Source organism: Asterias rubens, chromosome 1 (genome assembly GCF_902459465.1).
Source record: "Asterias rubens chromosome 1, eAstRub1.3, whole genome shotgun sequence".
Classification (NCBI taxonomy): domain Eukaryota; kingdom Metazoa; phylum Echinodermata; class Asteroidea; order Forcipulatida; family Asteriidae; genus Asterias; species Asterias rubens.
The window spans coordinates 20400404-20426283 of record NC_047062.1 but is presented as its reverse complement, the minus strand read 5'-3'; the positions used below and the strand labels follow the sequence as shown (position 1 = coordinate 20426283).

General features: G+C 40.1%; 1 protein-coding gene across 1 annotated transcript; it reads right to left on the bottom strand.

Annotated features, from left to right (window-relative positions):
• Positions 1-669: 669 nt before the first annotated feature.
• Positions 670-25513, bottom strand: LOC117298474 (bestrophin-2-like). Its single transcript, XM_033781755.1, has 9 exons — positions 25041-25513; positions 12815-13056; positions 9023-9228; positions 7925-8079; positions 7227-7304; positions 4273-4425; positions 3831-3911; positions 2498-2649; positions 670-2242 (listed from the first exon to the last, which is right to left on the bottom strand). Exons 1-9 carry the CDS (start codon positions 25131-25133, stop codon positions 1699-1701), a joined length of 1704 nt encoding a protein of 567 aa, XP_033637646.1. The 5' UTR covers positions 25134-25513; the 3' UTR covers positions 670-1698.
• Between the last annotated feature and the right edge of the window lie 367 nt (positions 25514-25880).

Below are 25880 nucleotides of genomic sequence, written 5' to 3'. Positions count from 1 at the left end.
GCTGGGAAATGGCAATATTGCAACACAAATTGTGGTATCTATTTTGACAGATTGTCAATGTGTAAATGCAGCTGCATAATAGTGAGGATTTACATGTACGAATCAAAAGCTGCTTCGGTTAGAGCTGTTGTCTTTTTCAAACGGTTGTAAGAGAGTTGTAAATATAATCAATTTCGGACATCTAAATGGATTGTATACGTTTGGTAATTGGAACCCCTGTTTGTTTCAATCCATAAATGTAGATACACACACCAACACGTGAAAAAAAAATTAAGTTCAAAAGGTGGATGCGCTTTCGAGATATGCCGAAAATCTGGAGAGGTTATGTCCCAGCAGGAAGAATTATCTGCAATTGGAATACACTATCTGAGAAACGTTACTGCAGTAACGTTTCTAAGACTAACTTTTTGGGGGGATTAAAAGTGATATGTTTTTTCATAACCGCAGTATTTCAAAGTGAAAAGCTTCTCAGAATGCATTATACCATCCAAAGCTGCCGTATTCTTTTACCAAGTATAAGTTGTTTCAGAGTCATTACCAACCGTATACAGGGGTGGATTTCACAAAGGTAGTCCTAACTTAGGACTAGTCCTAAGCAATGCTAAGAGATAGGACTGGTCCTAAGTTAGGACCAGTAACTCATCCTAACTTAGGACTGGTCCTATCTCTTAGCATTGCCTAGGACTAGTCCTAAGTTAGGACTACCTTTGTGAAATCCGACCCAGACCATTTAAGGGAGGCTGAAACAAAGACAAAGGTATTTTGACTCTACTAAACCAATATATAATATGATTTTGGAAACTATGTTAAGAATGATGTATTGCACCTAATGGGTGTTTCATCTATCAAAATGTCAAAGGACTAAGAACACGTGGGCTTAGGGCCATGTAACACGAGGTCATTTGCAGGCAACCATGCAATCTCCGAGAAGAAAAGGCTTTCACATTTGGAATGTTCACATATGATTCTTGGGGTCGTAAGACATTGTTTGAAAAATAACCCAATTGCTAACAAAGTGGTCATGTAGTATGCATGGTAAATTGGTTGCCTCCAAGTTTCCTGCAAAAGTTGTCTCGTGTGACAAGGTCCTTAACACGTACCCGGTGGGAAAGCAATACAGCAAAGTTAGTCATAATAAACGCAGGATCAAGGTTTACTTGCAGTGTCAGGAAAGTGGACTATCTGCTTGACGTCATAGCATGATATAGTAAAGTTTCAATCTGACAGCATCATGTAGCCCAAGCTCGCAGACGAAAACGACTTCTTGTACTTTTTCGTTTCAATAACATAAGCCGACAGTATGGGATAGCGTTTCCTCATCTACTCTACCACAGCATTCTCCACACTCAATGAGGACTGGCACAGATCCCCAAGACTTGACTCAAGTCCCAATCCCGTGAGAGTCCTTTTATTTTGAGTCCCATCGCCTAACATCAGAAAACTCCCCACCCTGTGCCGCGCTATTCTCGGGACCACAATAGCTACATTTTGACGCCCGGATATACTTAGTGACTTGAATCAAGTCTACTATCCATGTGACGCACGTACTTCTTCGTGGAATATCAAACTCATCATAAGAGTTCATGTATGTTAAAACAGGAGAGATACAAACCACCATTCAAACAGAATAACACACGCGGGTAGAACGTCATGAACTTTAGTTTTGATGAAGTTTTTACATTCTACACCAATTCCTCGTCATATCACCGACTCGTTGACAATTTGATTCATGTTAATTTGTTGGTAGTTAGAGTTACTTAGCGGCGAGCGCTCGTCCTCATCATCACTGCTACAGTCTCTGGTGTTAAGGTCGTCTTGTCTCGACCTCGAGTTGGGCGAGTCGTCTATTATAGCGGTTGCAGCAGCCGACGGTAACGCTACCGACTCGGCCCGATCTCGCTTGGTGGGTTGGGTTGGGCCGTCTTTCCTCCTCTCCCCAGCGGATCGGCTAAGTTTCTTAGGAGGTAAGGGAAGATCATCCGGGGGTCTAGACCCAACTTGCGGATGAGATTGCATGGAGGAGTTGTACGTAGGTGGGGGTCTCTTGAAGTGTGAGAAACTATTGTTGCCTGCTGCCTCCCGGTTTTCTTGTAGTGGGGAACTCATGTGCTCTTCTGATGAAGGGGTGTCGATGTGGTTTTTCTTGATGCTATTTGTGTGGAGTTTGCAGGTCATTACTTCGTCTTCTTCTGTGAACACTTTATTGGGCATTGACGTGAATGCCATATCCCTCCGGGATAATCTAAAGTAGAAATATAATACGGATCATAAATCTGCTCTTGATAAAACACATTACAAACAAATGTTTCCCTTTTAATGTGAAATACAAAAGCAATAGCTCCACTGCCAGATAAACTGAACTGGAAAACAACAGCTTTAATGCCACAATCTAAGCAAACTGCTAAACTGAACTGACAAACAAACTAAACATGGAAAACAACAGCCCGCCATAACCAGTTCGACTCGTCGTAGAAGCTCGGCAAAGTACACGCTTTACCTGACTTTACTCGCGGATCCCTGCCAGGGTTTCCCTTTGTTTTTCACGGCGGCATTGGTGTAAGGAATGTCTGGTACGGATGACTCAAAGTGTCGGTCCCGAACGATGGGTAGGCTGATCTCGTACAGGTCATCCACCGCCAGAAAACTTATCTTTTGGGAAAAGAATAATAATAATTATAATATAATAATACAATATTTATAATCGAGGGCCACAAGGCGCTTACAGATAAACAACACATATTTAGCAACAAGTAAGTAAACGGTAGAAAGTAAGCCAAAGTACTGTAGTCACAGTATAGACAAGTCCTCACGAATGTATCATACAGTACACACAAAAAATGAATGGTAAAAACATAAGTGGGGTGAACAAATTGTGTAAAATAGTACACGATTTCTGTAAAATTTTACCAAAACTCAATTACACAACACCATGGTAACTTTCAGTTATACATTGTAATTATGCAATGTAAACTCTTACACAACTTTTGTCAAGTTTTACAGAATTATCGGGTTTCGTGTAAAGGATTGACATACTTGAAGAGTAAAGACGCCATTACCATGTGTTTATATGAAATTACTTTATAAACACTCACACGAGGTCAGAATTATCCCTACACTATAGTTGGTCCCAAACCAGGATGAAGATAATGTTATTCGTATTATTTTATCTTTGGAAAAATAACATACAGCAAACAGTCGGGTTCAGAAATTTTGTAAAAACATTTCACATCATCACCAGGAAAAAGTGAACAGAAGGTAATCAATAGAAAAAACTTGGGGACTCAAGAAATAGTTAAACAATGAAAAGGTAAAGTAACACCGGGGGAAAACTTAACTGGAGAGGAACCAAAACAGCAAAACAGCGATTGTCTGAAACGAACTGAATTTACATATCACACCAATTTCTCAACATGTTTTGCTACACTTAAACTAAAACATGAAAAAGTTACACCAGCCGCTACACAATCATGACTGAAATTTACAGCACATAGTCATTAATTGAAATAATAAACATAAATAAACGAGATGACGGTCAGTAAGAATTATAAATAAAGATTCTACAGTAGATATTTGTTATCAAGCCTGCAGAAAAAAATGTCAATGAGTTCGAAAAACTGGTCAATAATGAAGTACCATATTTATGATTTTTTTTTAAATACACACTTAAGAACCAGTTACCTCACAGATATACATTTGTTTGTTGTTTTCAATTTGAATTGAAACTGATATTAAAACTACAAACAATTGGTTAACTTTACTGTTCAAATTGTGAAACTTGCAGTTTAACTAAGCGATCACAAAGTCATCCCAATTTGAAACTTTGATCTTACCTGGAGATTTCTGTCGACAATAAAATTCATGTCAAAGTCATCATCATCCTCACCAAATGGATTCATTAAATTTTCTGCTACCTTTCGAAATAAAGTCAAGGGGAAAAAAAATCACACACATAAGTATCCCTCGAAACATTGGTAGGGACTACATGGTTGAGTAAAAGGACTTCAGGGAACATCAATGAAAGTACAGTTTACTGTAATACTCATTCATATGGAATGTTCGCAAATGGGCTGTCGAAAGATTGAACCGATAGACATTAGTGTTGCACTTTCTGACGCAAATCTCTTATTGATGATAGCCCTCCTTCTAACGGAACACAGCACAAGTGGTGATGAATGAAATGAGACTGTACGTGCGTTCTCAAAGAAGACCTAGACCGCCCTCTGTCGCCCAACGCTGCGTGTGCGTCATATTTTGATTGAGTAGAAATCTTACCTTTAACCATCCAACATAGAAAACAAATTCTAAAAGCGTAAAGCCAGGGAAAAACAAGTCTATGGTGTGTCCCTCGATCTTCTTATCCGGGTCGAGGTACTGCCGCCCCAGAAGACAAGCTACAAAATAGCTATACGTTGCTATGGTAACAACCTGCGACAGAGAAAAGACACAGTAAAGAATGGTGGTAAATAGCAGGCTTGTATGCCCTTATGGCAGGAGATTCTGTGTGTCCCGCCCCCCCCCCCGAAGGTTTGGTGTTTCAGCTCCCCCAATATGACATACAAACTTCATCTGATAGCGCCCTCTTTTGAACCCTCCTCCTGCAGCCAATGTTAATTTCCCATATGGGGGACCGAATCTCCGGTGGACATAATTCCCTGTGGGCCACCCACCTTATAGCGACTCAATAAAATGTTGATTCAAATTGAAGACTAATTGCAAGTTTGCCTTGACCGCTTTTCCTCTCGTTTTCTTAAATAACAAATTTACGCGATCACATGATCGAGTCTATCACGAGGGACTGGCAAATAAAAAGCACTATTTTCAGACAATAGTTAAAGTTAACATTGTCGTGAGTTGTATTTTACTTATCCAGAAAGTTGTCTTGATAAGACTGGCAACACAACTAAAAACTTAATACCTGCCCTACTGCAAACAATCTTAATTCTTTTAAACTGAAGGTCGATCCCAAATTGACAGAGGAAGGAGAAGGGACAAAAACCAAAAATTTTGCTTTAAGATTTGCTCACCGACCTCCCGTGTTTCAACATACGATCGCTTCGGGGCCCATACGGCAGTGACTTCCCATGCATAATGTCTGGGCACATAGCACGGTAACAATGTGTACATTTTAGATTTACATACACCACATTCGGGCGGGAAACAAAATTATGAAAATGCAGCATGAGTGAGCGTTTACCGCCGCGTGTACTTGCCGGAGTTAGATCTCGGAAGATATCATTTTGGGTGATTGCTGCCCGGAGCGCTCGTAAATAAATAATGTCTTAAATAAATTGGTTTCAAGCATGGTGAGATGTACAAACCAGAAACACATTGAGATGTGTTGTTACTCCAGTTTGGGATGTTGTTCATTAAATGAAGAAATTGCTCTTTAATTGTTATTAGAAGAAAACTTGCTTTTTCACTTTAGTTGTGCTCTTTGAGAATTATTAAATTCTAGTTTGCCTTTTTCTGAAAAAGTATTGCTTCAATTAAAGACAGGGTCAAAGTCAAACATTTTTCATTGTGTCTCACACCTTGTAATTCAACGTGTATGTTGTCATTACCAGTGTGGGTGTTTTGTTTGTGTTAGGCTCTGTCATGTGTAAATCATGCAAGACGTACGCATTTTGCTAATTTATTGCCACACAAGGTTTTGAAACTGAGGAGGATCCATGTTCATATTAATACTTTCTTTCAACGTTCAATATTTATGCTCTCCAGACACTCAAACGTTACATAAAGAACGGGAGACCGTGTATTCAGTACATAATGCTCACTATAATAATCACTGTACTGTCTTCGAGATAACAAAAACTCGATAGATTCGAATTCGTCCACACACGTCAAACTTTGCCTCGCTACGCTTTGAATCCCCCAAAAAGCTTCACTTTCAGCAAACACTCCTTGCTTTTTCTCATTCTTCTCCTATATAGCGATGCCTGTCGCCTATTTTTGTCCACCTTCGCGCGTCTGCTCTCCGTCATCATGTCCGTGTTTTGTTCTTATTCCCGCGAATATTGCTCCAAGGTATACGTCAATCCGTCTAGTATTTCAACCCGATTGATTATGGGTTTTTTCTCTTCGCTTTCCAGAAGAAAGCAGCCTGCTCAAAATCATCGGAGGAATATTTTACAAAGTAGAATCTGGATTGTGTGATTCATCTCATCTTCAAATAAGGAGGAAGGCTGCTTTGTTAAAGGGGAACCATCTTCAAAGAAAGATTCCATGTTTTCAGAATGTAAAGGGTCCATTCTAAATTCAAACATTCAAAATGAGGAACTTGACGAATACACACGAAAGTGTTTTGGCTTATCGTTTTTTTTCTTCTCAAATGGTTGCTACTGTCTGTCAATGAAGTATAAAGGTTCTTGACAAATCTAGCTTGTCCGAGCTCGACAAAAAAAGATTTTCTTATTATTATAAACTTCATACTTTCATGAGCAGTTTCATGTTCATCGCATCGGCATGTCAGCTATCCTTCTGAACTAAATCTTACTGAGTTTCAAACACACCGGTATCAAAAACACAGCAGACGTGTTTTATTATGACGGCAAGGGTTCTCTTTTGTTTGCACGAGCCGCGAATTTACACTCCAATCCCGGTTTAATCCCGCGTATTTGTTTCGTAAATACCCCGAGGATTGTGTTCAATCTTGGCAGAAGATATTATACCAGCACAGAGCGGCGGTATTTACCGTTTGGTGAACCATCATGACACACATTGTATACTGTGTTGTAGGCCCGGAGGATATAAGGGGGACTATTCGGTCGGCGAGAATAAAACCACGGCAGTGATGGGGAGCTGAGAAAGAATGATGACGGCTGGGCGGAAATTAGACTCGAAACAGTTGAACAATCAAGTTGCTAGATATCAAAGGTATCGAGCAGATATCCGTGTCTGAGGGTGGTACCTAATGGGGTGCCTAACACTGAAATTGCTTTAGATGGCGCTTTAGACAATTGGTAGGACTACTTAAGCATGTGCCTTAACACCGACCTGGGCCCTATTTCATAAAGCTGCTTAGGCACAAAAAGGAGTTAAGCACAACAAAGTTATGCTTACCAGAGTAAGGTTACCAGCTAAGCCACCGTGTCGAGTGTACGAATTATGACTGGTATCCTGCTCATTTTTGCTAGTAGATAATTGTTAAGCTAGCTCTATGAAATTGGGTTCAGGCCGTGCCACGGAGCCCACTATGGGGTGGAACCTGGAGCTTGTTTTTGGCTTACCTGTGTATACACTAGAGGTACAATGATCCAGTCAAATCCGTACAATTCATCACATTTATCGCGGAAATTATTCAATTCCTGAAAGCAAAATAACATTAAAAAAATTACATGCCACAACGAGCAAAATTTTACCTGCAGGCACACAGGAAAGAACAAACTACAAAGAAATAATTATACTCTGAAAAAAACATCCATATGAAGTTGTTTTGTTTTGGCGCTCAGTTGTATTAGTTTAACCGCTGTGCAAAGCCATTATTCTATAGTTGCTAAAGACCCAGGGGTCCTGGCTGGATCCAATCTGAGTTGAAATGCCACGATAATGACTCCAGCTGAGGTAATTGCGTTCGATATAGGATGCCCAGATTATGCTTTCCTTGGTTGTCTGCGGACGTGCGAGTGGCACTTACAAACATCATTAGCATACATTCCAAATGAGGTAATGGTAAAGGCACTGTGCACAATTGGTAAAAAGCGATCATGTACTAAATGGAGTGACAATATTCCTAAGGCCGTTTCCGAATTGGCAGCTACAGCCACGGCTACGACTGTTGCTAAGTGTTCCTAAGGACCTCCTCCTATACTTCAACGCATGATGACGCAAAAATCTAGCCGTAGCCGTAACTGTAGCCGCTAATTCGGACACGGCCTACTAATGTGAATAAGAAGTATCAATTCAACATGTATCAAAGAGAACTCACGTCTACTATTGTTTTCATGGCAGGATCGCTGACTATCCTTCCTTGTTTCCTCGTCATCCGAGTTAAGTTTATAAACCACACACAAGGGACCCAATACTTGGGATGATCCGATGCCAGGTCTCTTAAAATATTTCTCTCCTCTTCTGTCATTATTCCTAATACATGAGTATAATTAAGGAGATGGGCAGAGAAAGATTATAATAATCAATATTTTTTGAGATAACTCATGCTGGAAAACGTATTCTATCTACTTCTTGGTCCAATCAAACTCAATTAGTTTGATACTGTATCTTTAGGTGACGTGTATCCACAAGGCTCCTATTTGGCTGTCCGCTTCGTGCTATGTTTGATTACGACATACCTTTATCGTGCTGCCTCCATACTTGGTCATGTTCCTCGTATCGACTAACAATATTTAATGCTAATAATCATTTAAAAAATTTGAACCAGACTATTTAGTTTATCCATTCTCGGTTTGGTAATTATTGATATCGATGGGAGAAATTCAAGATGGCCGCACCGTAAAGGTCTGTTCACAAACAGCAAACAAATAGTTGCAGTTATCTTCGAGTTCAACAATACTGTAAAATTGGGGGACAAAAAGGCATGGAGAACCATCATGATTTGAGGACAAGTAAGTAAGCACTGTCAAATTGATAAAGTTAAGTTTTGTGAGCGCAAACCCTTTACGAATCCGGAATACAAGGGTCCTGCTATTGTTGTTCCATTATAATTCCCTTTTCTGAGGAAATCCTCTGTGGGGTACCACTTTATAACAAATAAACTTTGTGGGGTAGCATTGTTCCATTGTTACAAGTACCCCTTAAAGTTGGCGTGTGTATAAGGGCACTCTTAACCTACATCATTTTTTTGTCTTCATTCTGAGACTGAAAGTGGTTGACATGGAGGGGGCATTGTGCTCACTACCAACGTACCCTGCTTCTACAATATGCGCAAGTGTTGGGAACCGTTTCTTCACCAAAGTACTTCCCACAAAGTACCCCATAAGTTGGCGTGTGTAAGGGCAAAGTGTCATCCTTCTGGGATTGAAAGTGGTAACCTTGAAGGGGAGCGTTTAACTCACTACCAACTACGTACCTGCTTCTACAATATGCGTGAGTGTTGGGAACCTTTTCTTCACCCTCTTGCTACCGGTTCGGAAGATCATAACTGCGGACAGGTTGACGTACCGCACGAGGGTCCTGCGTATGATGCGTGCCTCCTCGTCATTGCCAAGCACATGGGCAGCTACGTTGTATACCACGCGGTCTGGCCATGGGATAGCTTTGAACTGAGTCCACCACCTGTATAATGTTTGTAAAGAAACGAATCATTTGATTGATTTCAAAGTAGACTTGATTTCAAGTCTAAGATTGTGCTTATTTCTCTGCATCAGCCACGAAAAACTCCCCCACGCAATATGGTGATCGTTAAGGCAAATGACAGAGGTTAATCTGACAAGAGAGCGCTATTGCAGGCAATAATGTATTGCCTATCGGGTAGACTAAAAGCCACGGTCACAGACTTGGAACCAAGTCTAATGTCAGAGGTGTGAACGAACTCTTTACCGATAGACACGTTAGGGCCACAGCGATACCTCTATTGAGAGATTTTAACGATTTGTAGCCAGAGTGCCGGCGGTGAACAGCAAGATGTTCTGTTAGTCACCATAGAACCATACATAAAAGGCTTTTGATCATCAGCCTTTATGCTTATTATAACTAGAACATAAGAGGACTCAACTTGTGCTGTACATTTTCCACATGGTATCGTCAAAGACAAAGAAGTAAATCATCATTATTGATTGCATGTCGAATACTGGCCATCATGTACTAACTTTTTTCATTAACAAACAAAAAACTTGAAAAACACCATACTGGCACAGTGCAACAATCATAACAAAGACATTTTAAATATTTATAGTGTTAAATATTTATAGTATTGAGTTTTTCATTTCTTTTTACTTTTACATTTCAAAAAGATAGATTAGGAATAGACCATTTCACTTCAGACTCATCTCGTGGGCAAGGGAATACTAAAACAAAATAACAGCTGCAACGAAATTCAGGTCAATTGCGCTCACTTCCAACCTGCATATAAAACCTGAATACTTTGCCAACACACATAGCACAAGTGCAGAAATTTATAATTCGTATAAAATGTCTTTATTTGATCACCATCGATTGACGCTTTCTCTCCCTCTTCCCCTCTCATGGATTCTCGCTATTTTTAAATAGCCCTGTTCTTGATTCAGCTATGATAGTCATGGACCTACCACTCTCCTTGTTCTCTCTTCCCACTCGCTTTGAGAGCACACGGGAACCCTTTTTAGTCCACGGTATAAAATAATCAGAATTATGCATCCAGCTCAGCAAGCTGTCATCGCTGCCGGGACGGCTATAACCGGACTCACTGATTACCGCCTAATGAAATCAAGCCCAGCACGCAACCGTATGGCGTGGGTACTCGGCCTGAGCAAATTGGGGTGGTTTTGTTCCGACTCACCGGAATACTACCGGAGAGGATGGCAAACAGAATTAATAGATTCATTAGCGAGGTAAACAAAATGGACATTATTCTATGTTCCATCCAACTCAGTGATTAATCTTTCTTTATTTAGTTTAGTTTGCCAAGTCATCTGATTTTATACATCGATGCATCCTTTATTTAAATTGTTACATATCGTCTCAACTGTAAACAAACACATGGAGCAGTATAAACCATACATACATTAATAATTCAGATTTATGTTGCACTCATTTTAACAAACTATTTTCCCTCTTTGGTATAGAGTCTAAAGTCATTGAAATTGAAGAAACTCTTCTGAAACGGTGATTGTTTTTTACCAAATTCAATCACCCTTTTTACACCCATCCACTAAAAAGTAAGACCACGACAAATGGACAACGCAATCTTGAACCATCTTTCCTAATCAAAGAAACTAACGTCCAATTATGGACAAATAAAATGACCACCAAGGTGTATAAATCAATATTCTCTGCAATGACTGTACAATCAATGATATCAACTTTAATGGCGTGCTGTTCATGACAATTCCAATGGTTTCTTCTTCAAAGTGAAGTGCTACTATCCCACTATTCATCATCCTTTCAAAAAAATAGTACATCCAGTATACGGTTGCAGTAATAGCACCCCGCAATTCTAAAGCTGATTAAATTAAATGCCTCTCATTTCCAGGGCTAATGTCATTACAGCGGCAATAAAATCTGTATGCATACTGTGTAAACCATTCATGTAAAAAAGCACCACCCGAAACGGTGTTACGGTCATCAGGAGTACCCCCGGGAGTGTTGGCGCGTATGGACCTTGGCTTGCTCGGTAAGGAGCCTAGTGGTATACCGAGTTATAAAGTGATGACCGACAGCTGGGCACAACATGAACGGGGCCCCTACCGTTAATGTCCGGGCAGGGTCAAAGCAATCTCAACCGGAAAAAGAATGGTACCGTTAGTTTCTTCCCTTTGCCACTAGCGTGACGACAAGAGCCACTGCCGATGTCCCAGGGAATTCGGTCCCTCTGAGATTCGGTCCCCGATGGGTTGGACGAGGATGATTCAAAAGAGGGCGCTATCAGAAGAAATGTATACACAGTTGCCGTATGGGGGACGAATCTCCGAGGGGGCGGGGCACACAGAAGCTCCTGCCACACCGGCCCAAGATTTGACATTCAGTTTTAAAACTGTGGCGAGAGCGAGTGCGTACATTGTTCAAACCACCAGAGTCAAGAACCCTCGTGCCCGCACTACCCACCCAAACAATATGGTAATCTCCATCCTCCCACAGAAAACACAAGAAACGTGTGAATGCATTCGAAAACAGCAATGTTGGAGCTGATATCAATGGATGCCACATAATAAGTCAACACAGCTGAAGTCGCTTGGTTCGGGTGCACACTATGCTTTGACAATTCGGTTGCTCTTACATGGCTTCGTACGCGGCAGTTGCACCTTGGGGTTCAACGCATGCATACCAGCAAAGCAACATACTTGCATGCGTCACAAAAACACATTATAATCGAATGAATCGTATTTGACCTTGGTGATAAAGACAGGGAACAAGTCTATGTACTTTCAGTAAGAGTTAAAAATCTCAATAGAGGGCGTGTGTGGGTAAGCTGATGCGGAGTTGTGTGTTGAGCAGACTGGTCTCCCTCTTTATCCGCAAGAAAATACAGGTATTGGTTTTTACAGAACCGGTGATTTCATTGGATAAACGTGCAGTGAGCTTTAATTATTGTCAATGTGTGTGTGGTCGCTCTGTGACATTGCATTATGCATTGAATGGGCGTGGTCAGTTTGATGAGCGCCGGTGACGTCATCTACCTCCCTGAATAATTACAAACAAGTATTGAAAAATATACCATAGGGGGCCTACATAAGATATAGGTCCACCATTCGCATATAAACAGTCAATTGTATGGACTGCCATATATTGCAATGGGGACATTATGGTTGTATTACGTCAGGTTGACCTTGATTCTAAAAGTACGTGACCAATATTGTACAATTTGGCTAAATGCGTCTTTTACTGACAACCGTTTTGTCGTGTACTCTGCAAACAACTGTATAGTCATGACTTCCCTGCTATTTATACTCGGTTTGCCTCACACGAATTATTAACAAGGAAAATACAAGATGCTGCGTGAAGAAGAAAAATGTGTTCATGATGTAAACAGCTACATCAAACTCTAGCTACCGGGCAATCTAGGTGGTCTAGTTGGCATGACACTGCTCTAGAATTTGTGGGTTCGAATCCTACCAGAGTAACATGCATGTGTTTTTCCCCACAGAACTCGGGAAAATACTGAGTATACAGCGCTAACATACATTGGTGTATGGGTAAAACTGAAATGAATATACATCAAACTCACCTGTCAAAAACAACTGTCACGTAGAAGCCGAGTACGAAACTTATAGGGAACACTTTGGTATAGTCGTAGGCATAGACGGCTAGATGCTCGAATTTGGTTTGGCTGTCAGGTTGGAGTGCTAAGCGGTAGATGGCACTGACTAAGCCATACATCAACAGGAATATCAACATCTCTCGCCACAAGAGTTTGTAGACGCTGGCCTTCCAGCGGAACAGCAGCCGGGTGAAACCGTGGATTTTAAACTGAGATAGGGGGAAAAAAACAGAGAAAAACAGACGGATAACGATTCGTTGGTATTTGGGGTATCATTGATGAAAATTATTTTCGCGGCTTGTTTGACTAATTTCTCAAAAACTGCAGCACCTCAGTAAGTAATAAGTATTTTCAAACCGTGTAAGTAAAACGTAAATCTATGGATATTGTTTATTGTGTCCTGGGCTTTAAATGCGATCTCCTAATGGACAATTGGCGGTTAAACGCACATTCACAACGCGCAGCTAACATGATGGGCCCATGAGCAACCTTTGCTGGCAAGGGCGCCCTACTTTAATGACGTCACGTGGCCATATGTATTGGGCAATTATTTCTCATGGAAATATTTATCTGGATGAATGATACAATGGTAAATGAACTAGATAAGTATTCCGTTGTAAATAAGCCCCAAATCGTTCCCCTTTTCATTAAGTTTCAATCCTGTGCTTTGTTTTTGAGCTGATAAGCATGACGAATCTTTAACTTTCACCGATGTTCAGAACAATTATTATATATAAACTAGTCTCTGCCACAAGGTTATAGTTCTCAACCGCTGAGTGAAAGACGATAGAGTTTCAACAGAAGAAACATAATGCAGTATTTTAGCGCCGAGTCCAGTTCCATGCTTTATCAATGCTCGATTTCGCAGATGGAGTGTAGGCTAACTTAGGTTTAAAGCACTTTGCATGATCTTCCCTAATTGGAAACAGTTTGAACAGTGTGTATATTTAGAGCAGTCTAGTTTCGGACAAGTATAGAAACTTAATACATTTGAATTGGACGGGTATCGGATTTTGGCAGCTTCTATTTGCAGTCTAAACATACAATTTGTATGAATGATAATACAAGCGACGTCAGGGCGCAAACAATCATGTGACTGCCTGAATTTGGGGGAAACGTCATTGGCAGTTTTCTCTGACGAAATTATAAATTTTGTTCCATCTCTGTTCCGGTGCATGATAGAACCACCATATAGGCCTACAGCATTATGTAGATTGGAGTTACATTGTGGGTTGGGCTTCAGGCAATAATTTTTTTATACTCACATTCGTAATGGCAAAACAAATACGGAAAACGGAACCAAACCATAAAAATAAACACAACTTCGCACTCCCGCAGCTCGCTCAACTACGATGTTTTCTTATAAAATATAAATTCTACAATATAAATCTCGAGTGACTCATATTGGTCATAGCTGTATACATGGTACACTGAAGTAGAGGGTTATGTGGAAATAGAATAGGCACTCGATTGCTTGCTTCGATCGCCAACGTTTCCGTAACAGATGCAAACCAGTGTTCTTATAGTCTAGTGAAATGTCCACCGGCCAACCAAGCTGTAGATGGATCGGGAATAAACACCGTGGAGCACTATGTACAAGCATGGACCGTGTATTGAGTTTGAACCCTAAAGGAAACTTATTGTTTACTCGATTAGCGCGGGGTGTGTTCATGTTCTTTAGGGTTATATACACACAAGCAGACGAATGTCTTACATTACAAACACTTAGGAAAACAAACTGAAACGGAATACATGTTAAAAGTGCCGTTCAGTTTTAAAAAAGGCGAATGTGATAACTTTAAAAATACAGAACATGATTGAAGATTTGATGACATCATGATACGATATAGGAAGTATAACAATAACATTCAAACCAACAACTGAGGTCTGATGAGGAGGAACAGTGAACCACGACTCAAAACAAGATAAGTAGGGTTTGAAACTTTGCATGGTGGAAGTATAATCATGTGAGGTTTACGGTATCACCATGTAGACATCTTATTTGAGTAGTGTTGGTTCTCAAAAGAACTGGTGCTTGACAACTGGTATAACTATTATAAACCTCACAAGATATTTCCCATCAACCATGCAAAGTTCATTTGAAAAAACTCTGGTGCACTCAAAATTAACCGTATCCACCAGCAGCCATTTTCACGAAACGCTAAATAATTAATCCTATCTCGAGTTAGGACGAGTTACTCGTCCCAACTTGGGATGGGTTCAATTCGTCCTAACGTCTACATGGTTACTCGTCCTAAATTCTAAGATTAATCCTATATAGTCAAGGTTTGCGGTAACAGCGTATAATGATAATCCCCCTAAATGCATTTTACAAGACAGGCCACGAGTTGGGCCGGTTCTGAGGAGAATCGTTGGTTTCTTCTTTTCAGAACTAGCCCAACTTATTTGTGACCATGTATCATTACATGGTGTTACCGCAAACTTTTACTACATCGTACTTCCACCATGCATTAAAGTTTCAAATCCTACTTTAATACTAGTCCTAAGTTAGGAAGAGTTTGGTGAAGTCGACGGCAGATAACCCTAGAAGTATTCTGATGAGTCGACGGCAGTTCTGATTTCACCAAATGCATCCCAACGGAGATACCAGTACCTCACCGCAAGGGTATCCGGTTCAGGCAAAACACACACACACAGAGTGATTCAACACATGTAGATGTTTAAAGTAACAAGTACATTCCCCATCACCGTTCCAAAGCCTGTGTCAATATCTACAATTGCACCCTTAATGAAAAATACCACCAAACCCTCTCGTATTGTTTGTCAATCTGGACATGCCCCAGATGCATCAAATGTCAATGGTTAACATTAAAGCACGTTGGAATTGTACGGATTATGATTTCATTCCCCCCTAAGCGTTTTACTGAAGTTCCTGCCCACATGCCTGGCCCACAGGCATCAGCGTGCAAAGTATATAGTACGGACCCCAGTCGCTGACCTTATCATGTTGATGACGCGGACACCGAGCAAACAAACGTAAACTTAGGATCTTAATCTGCTACACTACCGCTTTCATAATTTTACGATAATCTATTTAAATAATTTTTGAGTTTGTTCTTTCACGCGAAAACATAATTTTTCATCGCAAACTGAAGAAGTATTTTTACAGCGCAGACGAAAGGTTCGATCACCTAACATTGGTTCTCCGCTATTTAGTGATTAGACCAGAGAATGATTTTCTGATTACAAACTAGTTATAACACGCAAAGTGGGCTTCATTCCACTGTTTTGAAATTGACCATGGTGGAAGGGTGTATAATTCTTACTCTTGCATCGCATTGAATTGTGATCAATGATCTACGCAAATGTTTGGTACCCCGAAGCCTTTTCTTATGTAGGGCAATGGTAGTGACGTATGGGGCTGTTTTTTGGAGTGGGTGGACTTGATGAAGTGCTCCATCGATATCATCAGATTCATGCGGTGCATGTGTCTGAAATGATTCCAGACATGTCTGCATAAAGTTGTCTGCTTGTGTTAATTTTAATGTTCCTTTTGAATACTAAACCCAATTTTACTCTGTCTGTAATGTTCATGTTTTACCTGTAAAATGTAACTAACAATTCACAAACCATATATAACCAAAGATTGGTATAAAGGGTGCACCATTGTAGCCCATCGTTGCTTCCGATTCACAATATTTATTTTTCAAGCAGATCAAGTGATGTATTTTATGCTAGTTTGAAAGACATCCATGAAATGCCATAGATGTACTGATGTACTTTCCCAAGGCTATCGTCTTTGATGAAAACTGTACTATGAAATAAGCTACGTCCAAGTTGGGGGAGGGTGGGGGCGACTTGTACACACATGTATTTCCATGTAATAAATGCAATTACTGGTCAGCTCAAGTTTGCACAACTGTGATGGTATATATACGTTTCATTCGTTATTCTTATAGAAGATAATCGGTTTTTTCCCCGCTACAATCGCCGTCCAAACATCATCCTTCAGTCGTCCCAATTGACCAAATTAATAGTCTTGGTTCCAAGACCATTGGTGTTGCGCGGTCACACACAACCAACGTTCCGATTATGCACGGCAAAAACTGTACACGCTTGTAATGAACGAACGCTAGCGGGCGCTCTGTTTCTCTGATTTAGATCTCACCATTTTATCTGATTTAGATCTCACATGGTGAGATCTAAATCAGAGAAACAGAGCGCCCGCTAGCGTTCGTTCATTACAAGCGTGTACAGTTTTTGCCGTGCATAATCGGAACGTTGGTTGTGTGTGACCGCGCAACACCAATGGTCTTGGAACCAAGACTACCAAATTAACTGAGTCTCGATCCAAAATCTAGCGTCTAGTTCTATGCTTTCATAGCAGATCATTTTCTCAAACAGAAAATTAATCTTAATTGCAACAATAAAGTAAAAGTACAATAAAACACAGACACTGCACCTCACATTGGCCAATTCAAGCTGAATGATTAGTAATAAATCATTGTATAGTCTGCTGAATTTCATAATTGCAATATTGTTGTTTATGTAATTATCTTGTATAAATGTCTTCAATGATGAATACAAGCAGACGACTTCTCGTTCGCTCCAACGGCTCGTAGACTAAAGAGACCTATAGACATGACAGGATTAAATGCACATAAATACGAAAGAAAATTGGAGTAAGAGACATCATAAGGACAATAAAACAAGCTAAAGGGAGATGGGCTGGCCAAACTGCCCGAAGAAATTACAATATATTGACAACAAGAATAATGGACTGGCAACAAGGCCAGGGAATAGGACAAGAGATAAGACAGAGAAGAAGATGGAGAGATGACATCAGGGTTTTTTGCCGGAACAACATGGAACCAGAACTGCAAGAAATAAAAATGAATGGCGTCTACATGAGAAGGGCTACATCTTACACTGGATGAACACAGCCTAAATGATGATGATGATGTTGATAGGCCTACATCCATGAAGAGACATAAACCCAACTAATCTGGGCACAAGAAAGCGATCAGATTGTCAGGTCGATAATAAATGAGGCAAACCCCAAGACCAGCTGCTGAGCATCTGATCGCAACCGTAGCACTCTGGGTGCTTCATCCGTGTACTTGAAACCCCACATAATCATCAGAAATCTCTCATTATTCCATCTCACGATCCACTTATGAATTCATCTGAAACGTTGCATGGAGAGCTGAGCTGACAAGTTTGTACAGTAACAGTGCGTAGGTTGTGGTTTGGTATTATTTTAACGTCGGCAGACTGAATACTAATTTATTTCATTATTGATATAACTATTCACACTTAAAGGCACTGGGCACCGTTGCTAATTGTCAAAGACCAGTTTTCTCACTTGGGGTATCCCCAGAATATGAATAAAATAAAAAGTCTGTGAAAAATGGTGACTCAATTGGTCATCGAAGTTGCAGAGAACAATGAACGGAAAAACACCATTGTTGCACAGTGGGTGTGCTTTCAGATGCATACAAAAGGCTCAAGGCCAGAAGTCTGTTATTAATATTGAGTGAGAAATTACCCCTTTCTAAAAAACTACGTTACTTCAGAGGGAGCTGTTTCTCACAATATAATACCATCAACAGCTCTACATTGCTCGTTACCAAGTAAGTTTTTATGCTGAAAGTTATTTTTAATTATTACCAATAGGGTACAGTGCCCTTAACACTCATAATCATGATTTCTGTCCACGTGCATATATAACATTAATCTTTATTGAGCTTAAGCCATCTATGTTGCATGTTAAATGCACTAAGTTTTAAGAATACTGGCTGAACATGGATGCCCATCACGACCAGTCCTTGGATGTCAACGCACGTTGTCTCAATTTGAACAAAAACACACACTAAAAAAGACTTCCTTGTCATTATACGAGCCTCGTTTTGATCACATAATTCTGGAGTAATAATAGAAAAGAAAATTAAACTGCAGCAAAAAATACCTCTCGTATCACATTACCCAATGAAAATTCCACCGTCGGCTGACTGACCAGCTTTCACCGTCTGACATTCAATCTCAAATAACCCGACTCTAATAAAACCCAGGTACATGTCTTCCAAACTCCTCAATAAAAACAACGGTTGAATGTTATCAGTGAAAACTGTGAAAATACACCTTATGCAGACAACAGCTATTTGATGCCTATAATCCATACCCCATTATAAACTAGACGACAATATTGGTGAGCCACATTGTTCTCAAAACAGTACAGCCAAAGCGACAACACACAAAAAATCAAAAGTACGATTCGCAAATTATAACTCATTGAAAATTAACTTAAAATAGATCAATTCTGAAATAGTAGGCGTATAATTGGTTGCATTACAGGTGGAGTAAAGGTGTCGACACATTTTACCGCCATTTTAAATATTTTATAAAAAGACAAATTTAGCAAGCATCTCAAAGATAAGTCGCCATTTGATATTCACAAACTGCCTCCCTAAAACCTCCCACTCAATGCTCCCCCCCCCCAATATTTTCTTCGACTCGGATGTCTCTGAAGTCAAGCATAATTTTTGTTTTGCCAGACCGACTTAGTTTCGCGGAGATATATAGATTTTTCCCGAGGAGGAGAAGAAGAAACAGCCCGTACATTATGATGATAAATGAGGGGCGGTCCGGGCCACCGTCACAATATATCGACTCACTTGGATACGGTATTCTACTCGGTCATTAGGGGCCAGGGGAGTCCACAAATTCGGTAACAAAGAAGTTTTGAATTAGCAGAAAAATTGTGTTATTTTGTCCACGAAACGTTTGAAGATTACAAACAATGAGTGTCAATAAATGAGCTACTACACTGAAAAAACTGGCTTGTTAAAATCGACACCATGGGTGATGTCACATAATTATAGATACGATTTTTGGGGTTGAACAAAGAACTGACTAGAGTGGGATTCGAACCAACGACCTCCGGATTAACGTGGATTCGAACCAACGACCTCCGGATTACCGTGCCGGCACGTTAATCCGGGGTCGTTGGTTCGAATCCCACTCAAATCCCAGTCTAGTCAATTCTTTGGTCAACCCCAAAAATCATTTAAAAATTTAGCCAGTCAGTTTCTCTTGTGGTTTTTACTGATATATTTTAAATACCGAAGAGAGAATCAAAATTTACAACACGAGGTGTTAGAGTAACACTTATTTCTGCAAATACAATTACATTGGTGTTATGTTAACACCATGTGGTGTTAAGTTATATTCTCTCTTGGTCATCTCTCTTAGTGTCAATTTTAACACCCCAGTTTTTGCAGTGTAGGGGGATGCGTTGCTCGAGAATCAGTAAACTTCCTGACAGAGGCTTCAAAACGACAGCTCAAATTTGCATAATGTGATCACAGACTTGAAAATAACATCACAAATTAAATTTTACACTTGGGTTATAAACATTAACTAAAAAGGTATTGAGCCAATATTAGGGGCCATGTTATTTCACACAATTTCGTTATCACAAAACCAGATCAAATGCCTCAATTCAACCCAAACGCTACACACGACTCACTCTTGTAATACCATGCGTACATTTTCTATAGGCCCGTCACTATGGAAACCCCGCGTGCTTAAATGAAGACGAACAAAACAACTCTGGCGGGGTGGAAATCTATACTTAAACTCAAAGTACACATTAGTCAGTCTGTAAAGGTTGTGTGTTATGGCGACAACCACGAGTCGAATACACTGATTATGTTCACTTTGTCAATTGTTGAAGCAGGGAAAGAAAGATGTTCATTTTGTTTTGTCCATGCGCAATATTAAGGTCATTCACATCACTACTCTCCGTAATTGTATCCGAGCAAATCCTTGGGAAATGTGGACTCTAAGCACCGAAGTATGACGTCACGTTACCATGGATCCCGCTGATATTTGAGTCGTTGGATGCAACACATTTGAGAAAGTCGTGCGGCGAATTTTTGTCTGGTCGTAGATTAAACTTTATAGAAAATTAATATGAACGAACTAAAGCATATTTGGTGTGGTTTAAGAGAAAACTCTATAATACTAACATTGTAGGGTTTTTACGGCGGTCACATGAACATCGACTGAATTTGTCATTGACGAACACTTGGTACTTCGGGATACCCTATTTTATAGATTACATATTCTAATTTTTGTATCCCTTTGGAGACATCTGTTGTTCTTTTCTTTGTCCCTCTATACTTTGTACAAAACATTCCTAATGGAGCATGGGGACTCTTTGTGTTCCTTTTTCTGTTTTGTTCTCGATCTCCAAAAGGTATAGTGAATATTAAATCCCATTCACGCCAGATTACCCAGCTGCTCATACTGTCATTCTATAAAATAGGAAACAACTGTGGACTTTGACACTAATGTTAGCGACCGGGCATGCTGGCATAAAGAACTTCATCAATTTATAGGCCTCAGCAAGACATGCATTCTCACTACCTTCTTTACTTTGGGAGGCACAGGGGGCGAGAGGGAGATGGGCTAGAGAGCATAAAGTCAAGGAGAGAAACTACGGATGTGGTTTTTATGTGAACAAGTTTTCTCTGCGAGTACAATCTGAATGCTTTACAATGCGAATGTGTACCACCGCGGCAAACATTTACAGATGGGGGCTTTAAGGCCGAATTGGGGGCCAAATTGATTGCTTTGGATCCATCATCAGAGCTTGGCTGTATGGATCTGGATTAGAGTGTGGACAGGTAGAAGTTGCTACGCTGCTTCTCTATCCACTCCTTTCATATGATGATAGTCGTGTTTTAAACCGTCAACCTCTTCCCATTACTTCACCAAGAAAGGTTTTATTCTAAAAATTATTTTGAGTAATTACCAATAGTATCTACTGCCTTTAAAATTACAACAAGAATACGGTTAGAATAAAAACAAAATTAAACGAATCCAATGAGCAATTGCTCTGCATTATAGCGAGGCACATCTGTCCACTGTAATGCTGTACTCCTAGCAATTAATTACCAGGTCCTTGTAAACATGTGTCTTCTGACCTGAAACGTCGGGGTTATGAAAATGTAGGCTTTTATTTTAGTTGTATATCCATCTATAATAACAAGTGACTTTGCATGTCCTTCGTGTTGTCTCAGCCTAATTTCCTAAACATCATAAATCACAACAATATTAATGACTTTGGACATGACTCATAAATGAATGGTGTTTATTGCTTTGTTTAGGCTTTACCATTTCGTCCTACAGTTTGATATATATAATAATTAGACGTGGCCCCGATCTGTGTGTTATCTCTACCCGTACTATCAATTATACAATCCCTCTGGAAAAGTCCATTGGAAAGTTCCATTAAAATAGACCGAGTAAGGGTTAAGACCAGTCAAAGAACCTTTAATTGATAAAAATGCATTTCAGTTGGTTACAGGCGAACGTTTTGTCGAAATGTTTATAAACTGGCGCATGATAATCTATCACAACCTCGAAGTGTCTGATGTTTTGATCGGATGTGAATAAATGGCGCAATGCAGCAGAAGGCTTGCGCTAATCACATTGATTTCGCTCGAGTTTACCCTTGGGGGTCGAGGTGGCGATGGCATATGATGTGTTAATGTCTTCAGTATTAAGGAAGCAAATAGAGCAAAATACTAATAAGCCAGTGATATTTTCCTCCTTCTTGACCTCTAAAGCAGCCTCTGTTTATTCACCTGAAGATCAGAGACACCCTCCACGCAGGACCTTTTTGGTACATGGACTCAAAGCCCCACACTCAACAACAATTTGGACCCACCTCGAGGGAATTCAAAAAAAGAGGATGCGCTCCAGCTTTCAGCTCACTGAAAACAGCCCCGAAAAAAATCAATGGAACGTTTTTTCGATTGTTAAAACGTTGTCTTTGCAGCTGCGTTTTGTGGGTTAGAATGACTTGACCCTAATTGAGATGCAAGGTGGGATATCTGACATGTAAATTGAACACATTGCCCTATTTATGTAGAGTGCATGCTGTTGAGAATCACCTTCAACTCCGCCATGTTTGATTTGCTCTTGTTCGCTCCTTCTATATATACATTCACGCCAATGTGCTTTTCATTGATGTTGTGAGTGTCATCACACAGATATTTAAAACGAAACTGCGTCAAACAAAATTAACACACTGAAGGTGAAGCGAGTATGTACGAAATTGCAGTCTGTTTCCTGCATGCAAAGCAGAGCAGCCGCCATTTTGAATCATGAACTTGGGTTGCAGTTTCAATGCAAGAATTAATTTGTTTTTACAACAATACAACGGGACTGTCTCGTACAATCGGCACTGTATACCATTCACTTTTTGAAACTAAATACGTTATAACGTTAAATACTTACAACAAATGCTTCAAATTGTGTTCGTTTTATTGGTGTGCTTATTTAACCAAAGTGTTCATGAACGACTGAGATAAAACGCTCCATTAGTCAACAACCACCCACGACACCTCGAAGAAATCCATCCACCTTGATTACTCCAAGGTTCTTTAAGTTTTAGTTTCTTGATTGGATGGATGGAGCGAAAACTCCCCAGACACGAAGATCATTCCCAAGAAAAATAACAGACCGGCCACTGAGGGCGCATAATTATCTGCTTCACCGTGATTTTTTTCACGCTAAGCCCAAGCGAAGAACCATTACTCTGGTGTGAAATTTGTCGCGGTTGCATTATTATATTGACAGAGAGGACAATCTGATACAATACCATAGTGCATTGATGATACACCACGCAGTCACTTTAAACCTTCAGGGTATATGATGGATTTTACTGAGGGGGGGGGGGGGGTGGGGGGACCCGATGGAAGGGATTCGGGAAGTTGCTGTGGGGTACATCTTGATATGTAGGGAGATTAATTTGTGATCATCTTATAAAAGTGTGTCCAGTTGTTCGGGGATGGTTGTATAGCCTTAAGATGGTGAGCTGAGTTTCCTGATATCGAATTTCAAAGAGTGGAGATGAAAGTACTCTGTCACAAAGTAACCTGTTATTTTGTTACATGTTGTTGTGATTCTATAATTAATTGGTCTGAAAGGAAAAGGTTTTTGCTGTTGTTAAACATGTTTCTTTTTACAACGTCAAGAGTTTACAATGGAACACTTTGTTGCTATTACCGTCGACATTCCGCTCGATTGGTTAATCCATTGGCTGATTGACACCAACGTGTAAATTAAAAAAAGCATTATGAGACCCCACTTATAATGATTTGAGGCATCGCATGGTGAGGTATCAATACTCGGCTTGCTGTAACACCATGTGTGTATCTAATCGCCAGGTATAAAATTTGCTCTTTAGAGAACTGTCTTTCTATATATTCAACATATGGCGGAGTAGATTTATCCCCCCCCACACTTAATACTTGTTACCATGGTTATGAAACATGATTAGGCCTAAAAGTTCACCGTGCACTAAATGTAATAATTTGTCAGACCGTTTTCATGCTACTTCATTCAGTGAAACTAAGTACAAGTAAACTTTAAAGAAAATAACCAACATGTTCACATGGCTTCAATATGTACATCGCATACCATAAATATTGAAGGAGCCAATGAAAACATAGGCATGCTCCAAATGAGAATTCATCTAGTAAAAAATGTTCGGGATTAGTGCAGTAATACCCGGGGAGCAGTCCTTTGCACAGTGATGACAGAGATATCAAATCCTCACAGTGTATCGAGTTGTCGTTTACTAAATACATCATTATGGTGCACTTCACCTGTGAGGGAGGAGGTTGGGCGGGGGGGGGGTGTCTCAGCAACTGGGCGCATGTACTTTAATCTGTTTAATTATACTCCTCGCTCTTTAGATGTGCGTGCCTTATTAAGCTCTAATGGGTCGCAATAGCTTGGAAATGCTGCAAGACACGGTCTGACAGTCACGGATTGTTCTAGCATGATGCGTAAATTCAAGATGAAGGCGACCTCATAAGTGCATTATGTAACAAAAAATTAGTCTTTTGAAATCTTATAATAAGCAAAATTGTGCACGTCTAAATACAAAAACCTTGAGACTGTGTTCGAGTTAACTGCACTTGAGGAATAATAGCCCCTGGCAAGGGGTTATCGAGACGGAATGACTTTAATCCCTTATTTAAAGTATCATCTTAAATAGGCTTTTGCCGATGTTTCCGGGTGAATGTTTTGCTGAAATCGTGTTCAGCACGTCCAACATTCTTCAATCATAAGCAGACGCCATAAGCAACACGTGGGTATAGCATGATACTCCTGTATACACAAATATATTGAGGAATCATGTTCTTAAACTTACCCTTCGCAGCCTGAATCTTTTAAAACGGTACGACTGATTTGAAAAGTCAGTCGCCTTGATATTTGTATCATCCAAGTTAGTGTCCTCTGGCATAGTAACGTGTTCTTGGTCCCTACAGTCCCGTGTACCATGTGTTCCCAAACTGCGATCGTACAATGCGTATAGACGCCACACAATGCTGTCTACTGAAGATAGCAAAATTGACCGATGAACTACTGCCTTTACTGACACGTACTGTAATGTTGAAGAGAGCTCTATACTGTCTACGATGGATGGTCTTCAAGTCTGCATGGTCAGATGTAACACCGTATGCTTCTGTCAACTAGACCGGACAGGCATCATTTGAGGAAGATGCACATTGATCATGTGTGTGGACAGTTGACAATCCACGAACATACTCCTCAAATTATAGGTAACCAGTGTAGAATATATTGGACGAGGACGCGTGTGTTATAACGAGTTCTCAACCCAATATCATGCACATTGAATGTGCACATAATAAATGTAATCACTACATGACATGCGCTTGTCGTAGACAACGAGTCACATTAGGTCATCAACATTCTATTCAGACAATTGTTGCGGCGCGCATCAGAAGAAAAAAAATCAACTATATGAGCCCCGTGTCTTGTCTCGTATCGTGATTGGTTTCACAGATTGTATTTCTGACACTAATGTGACTAATAGACTATGTCGTTCCACATGGACACAGATTTAGCGTGAATAATGAATCGGCAATCAAGAACACACCCAGGGAATAATCAATGAGGTATGTTGAACACATATTCACAAATCTTTACATACCGTAATTCATCCTTTGAATTTAGGTTTGAAATATAC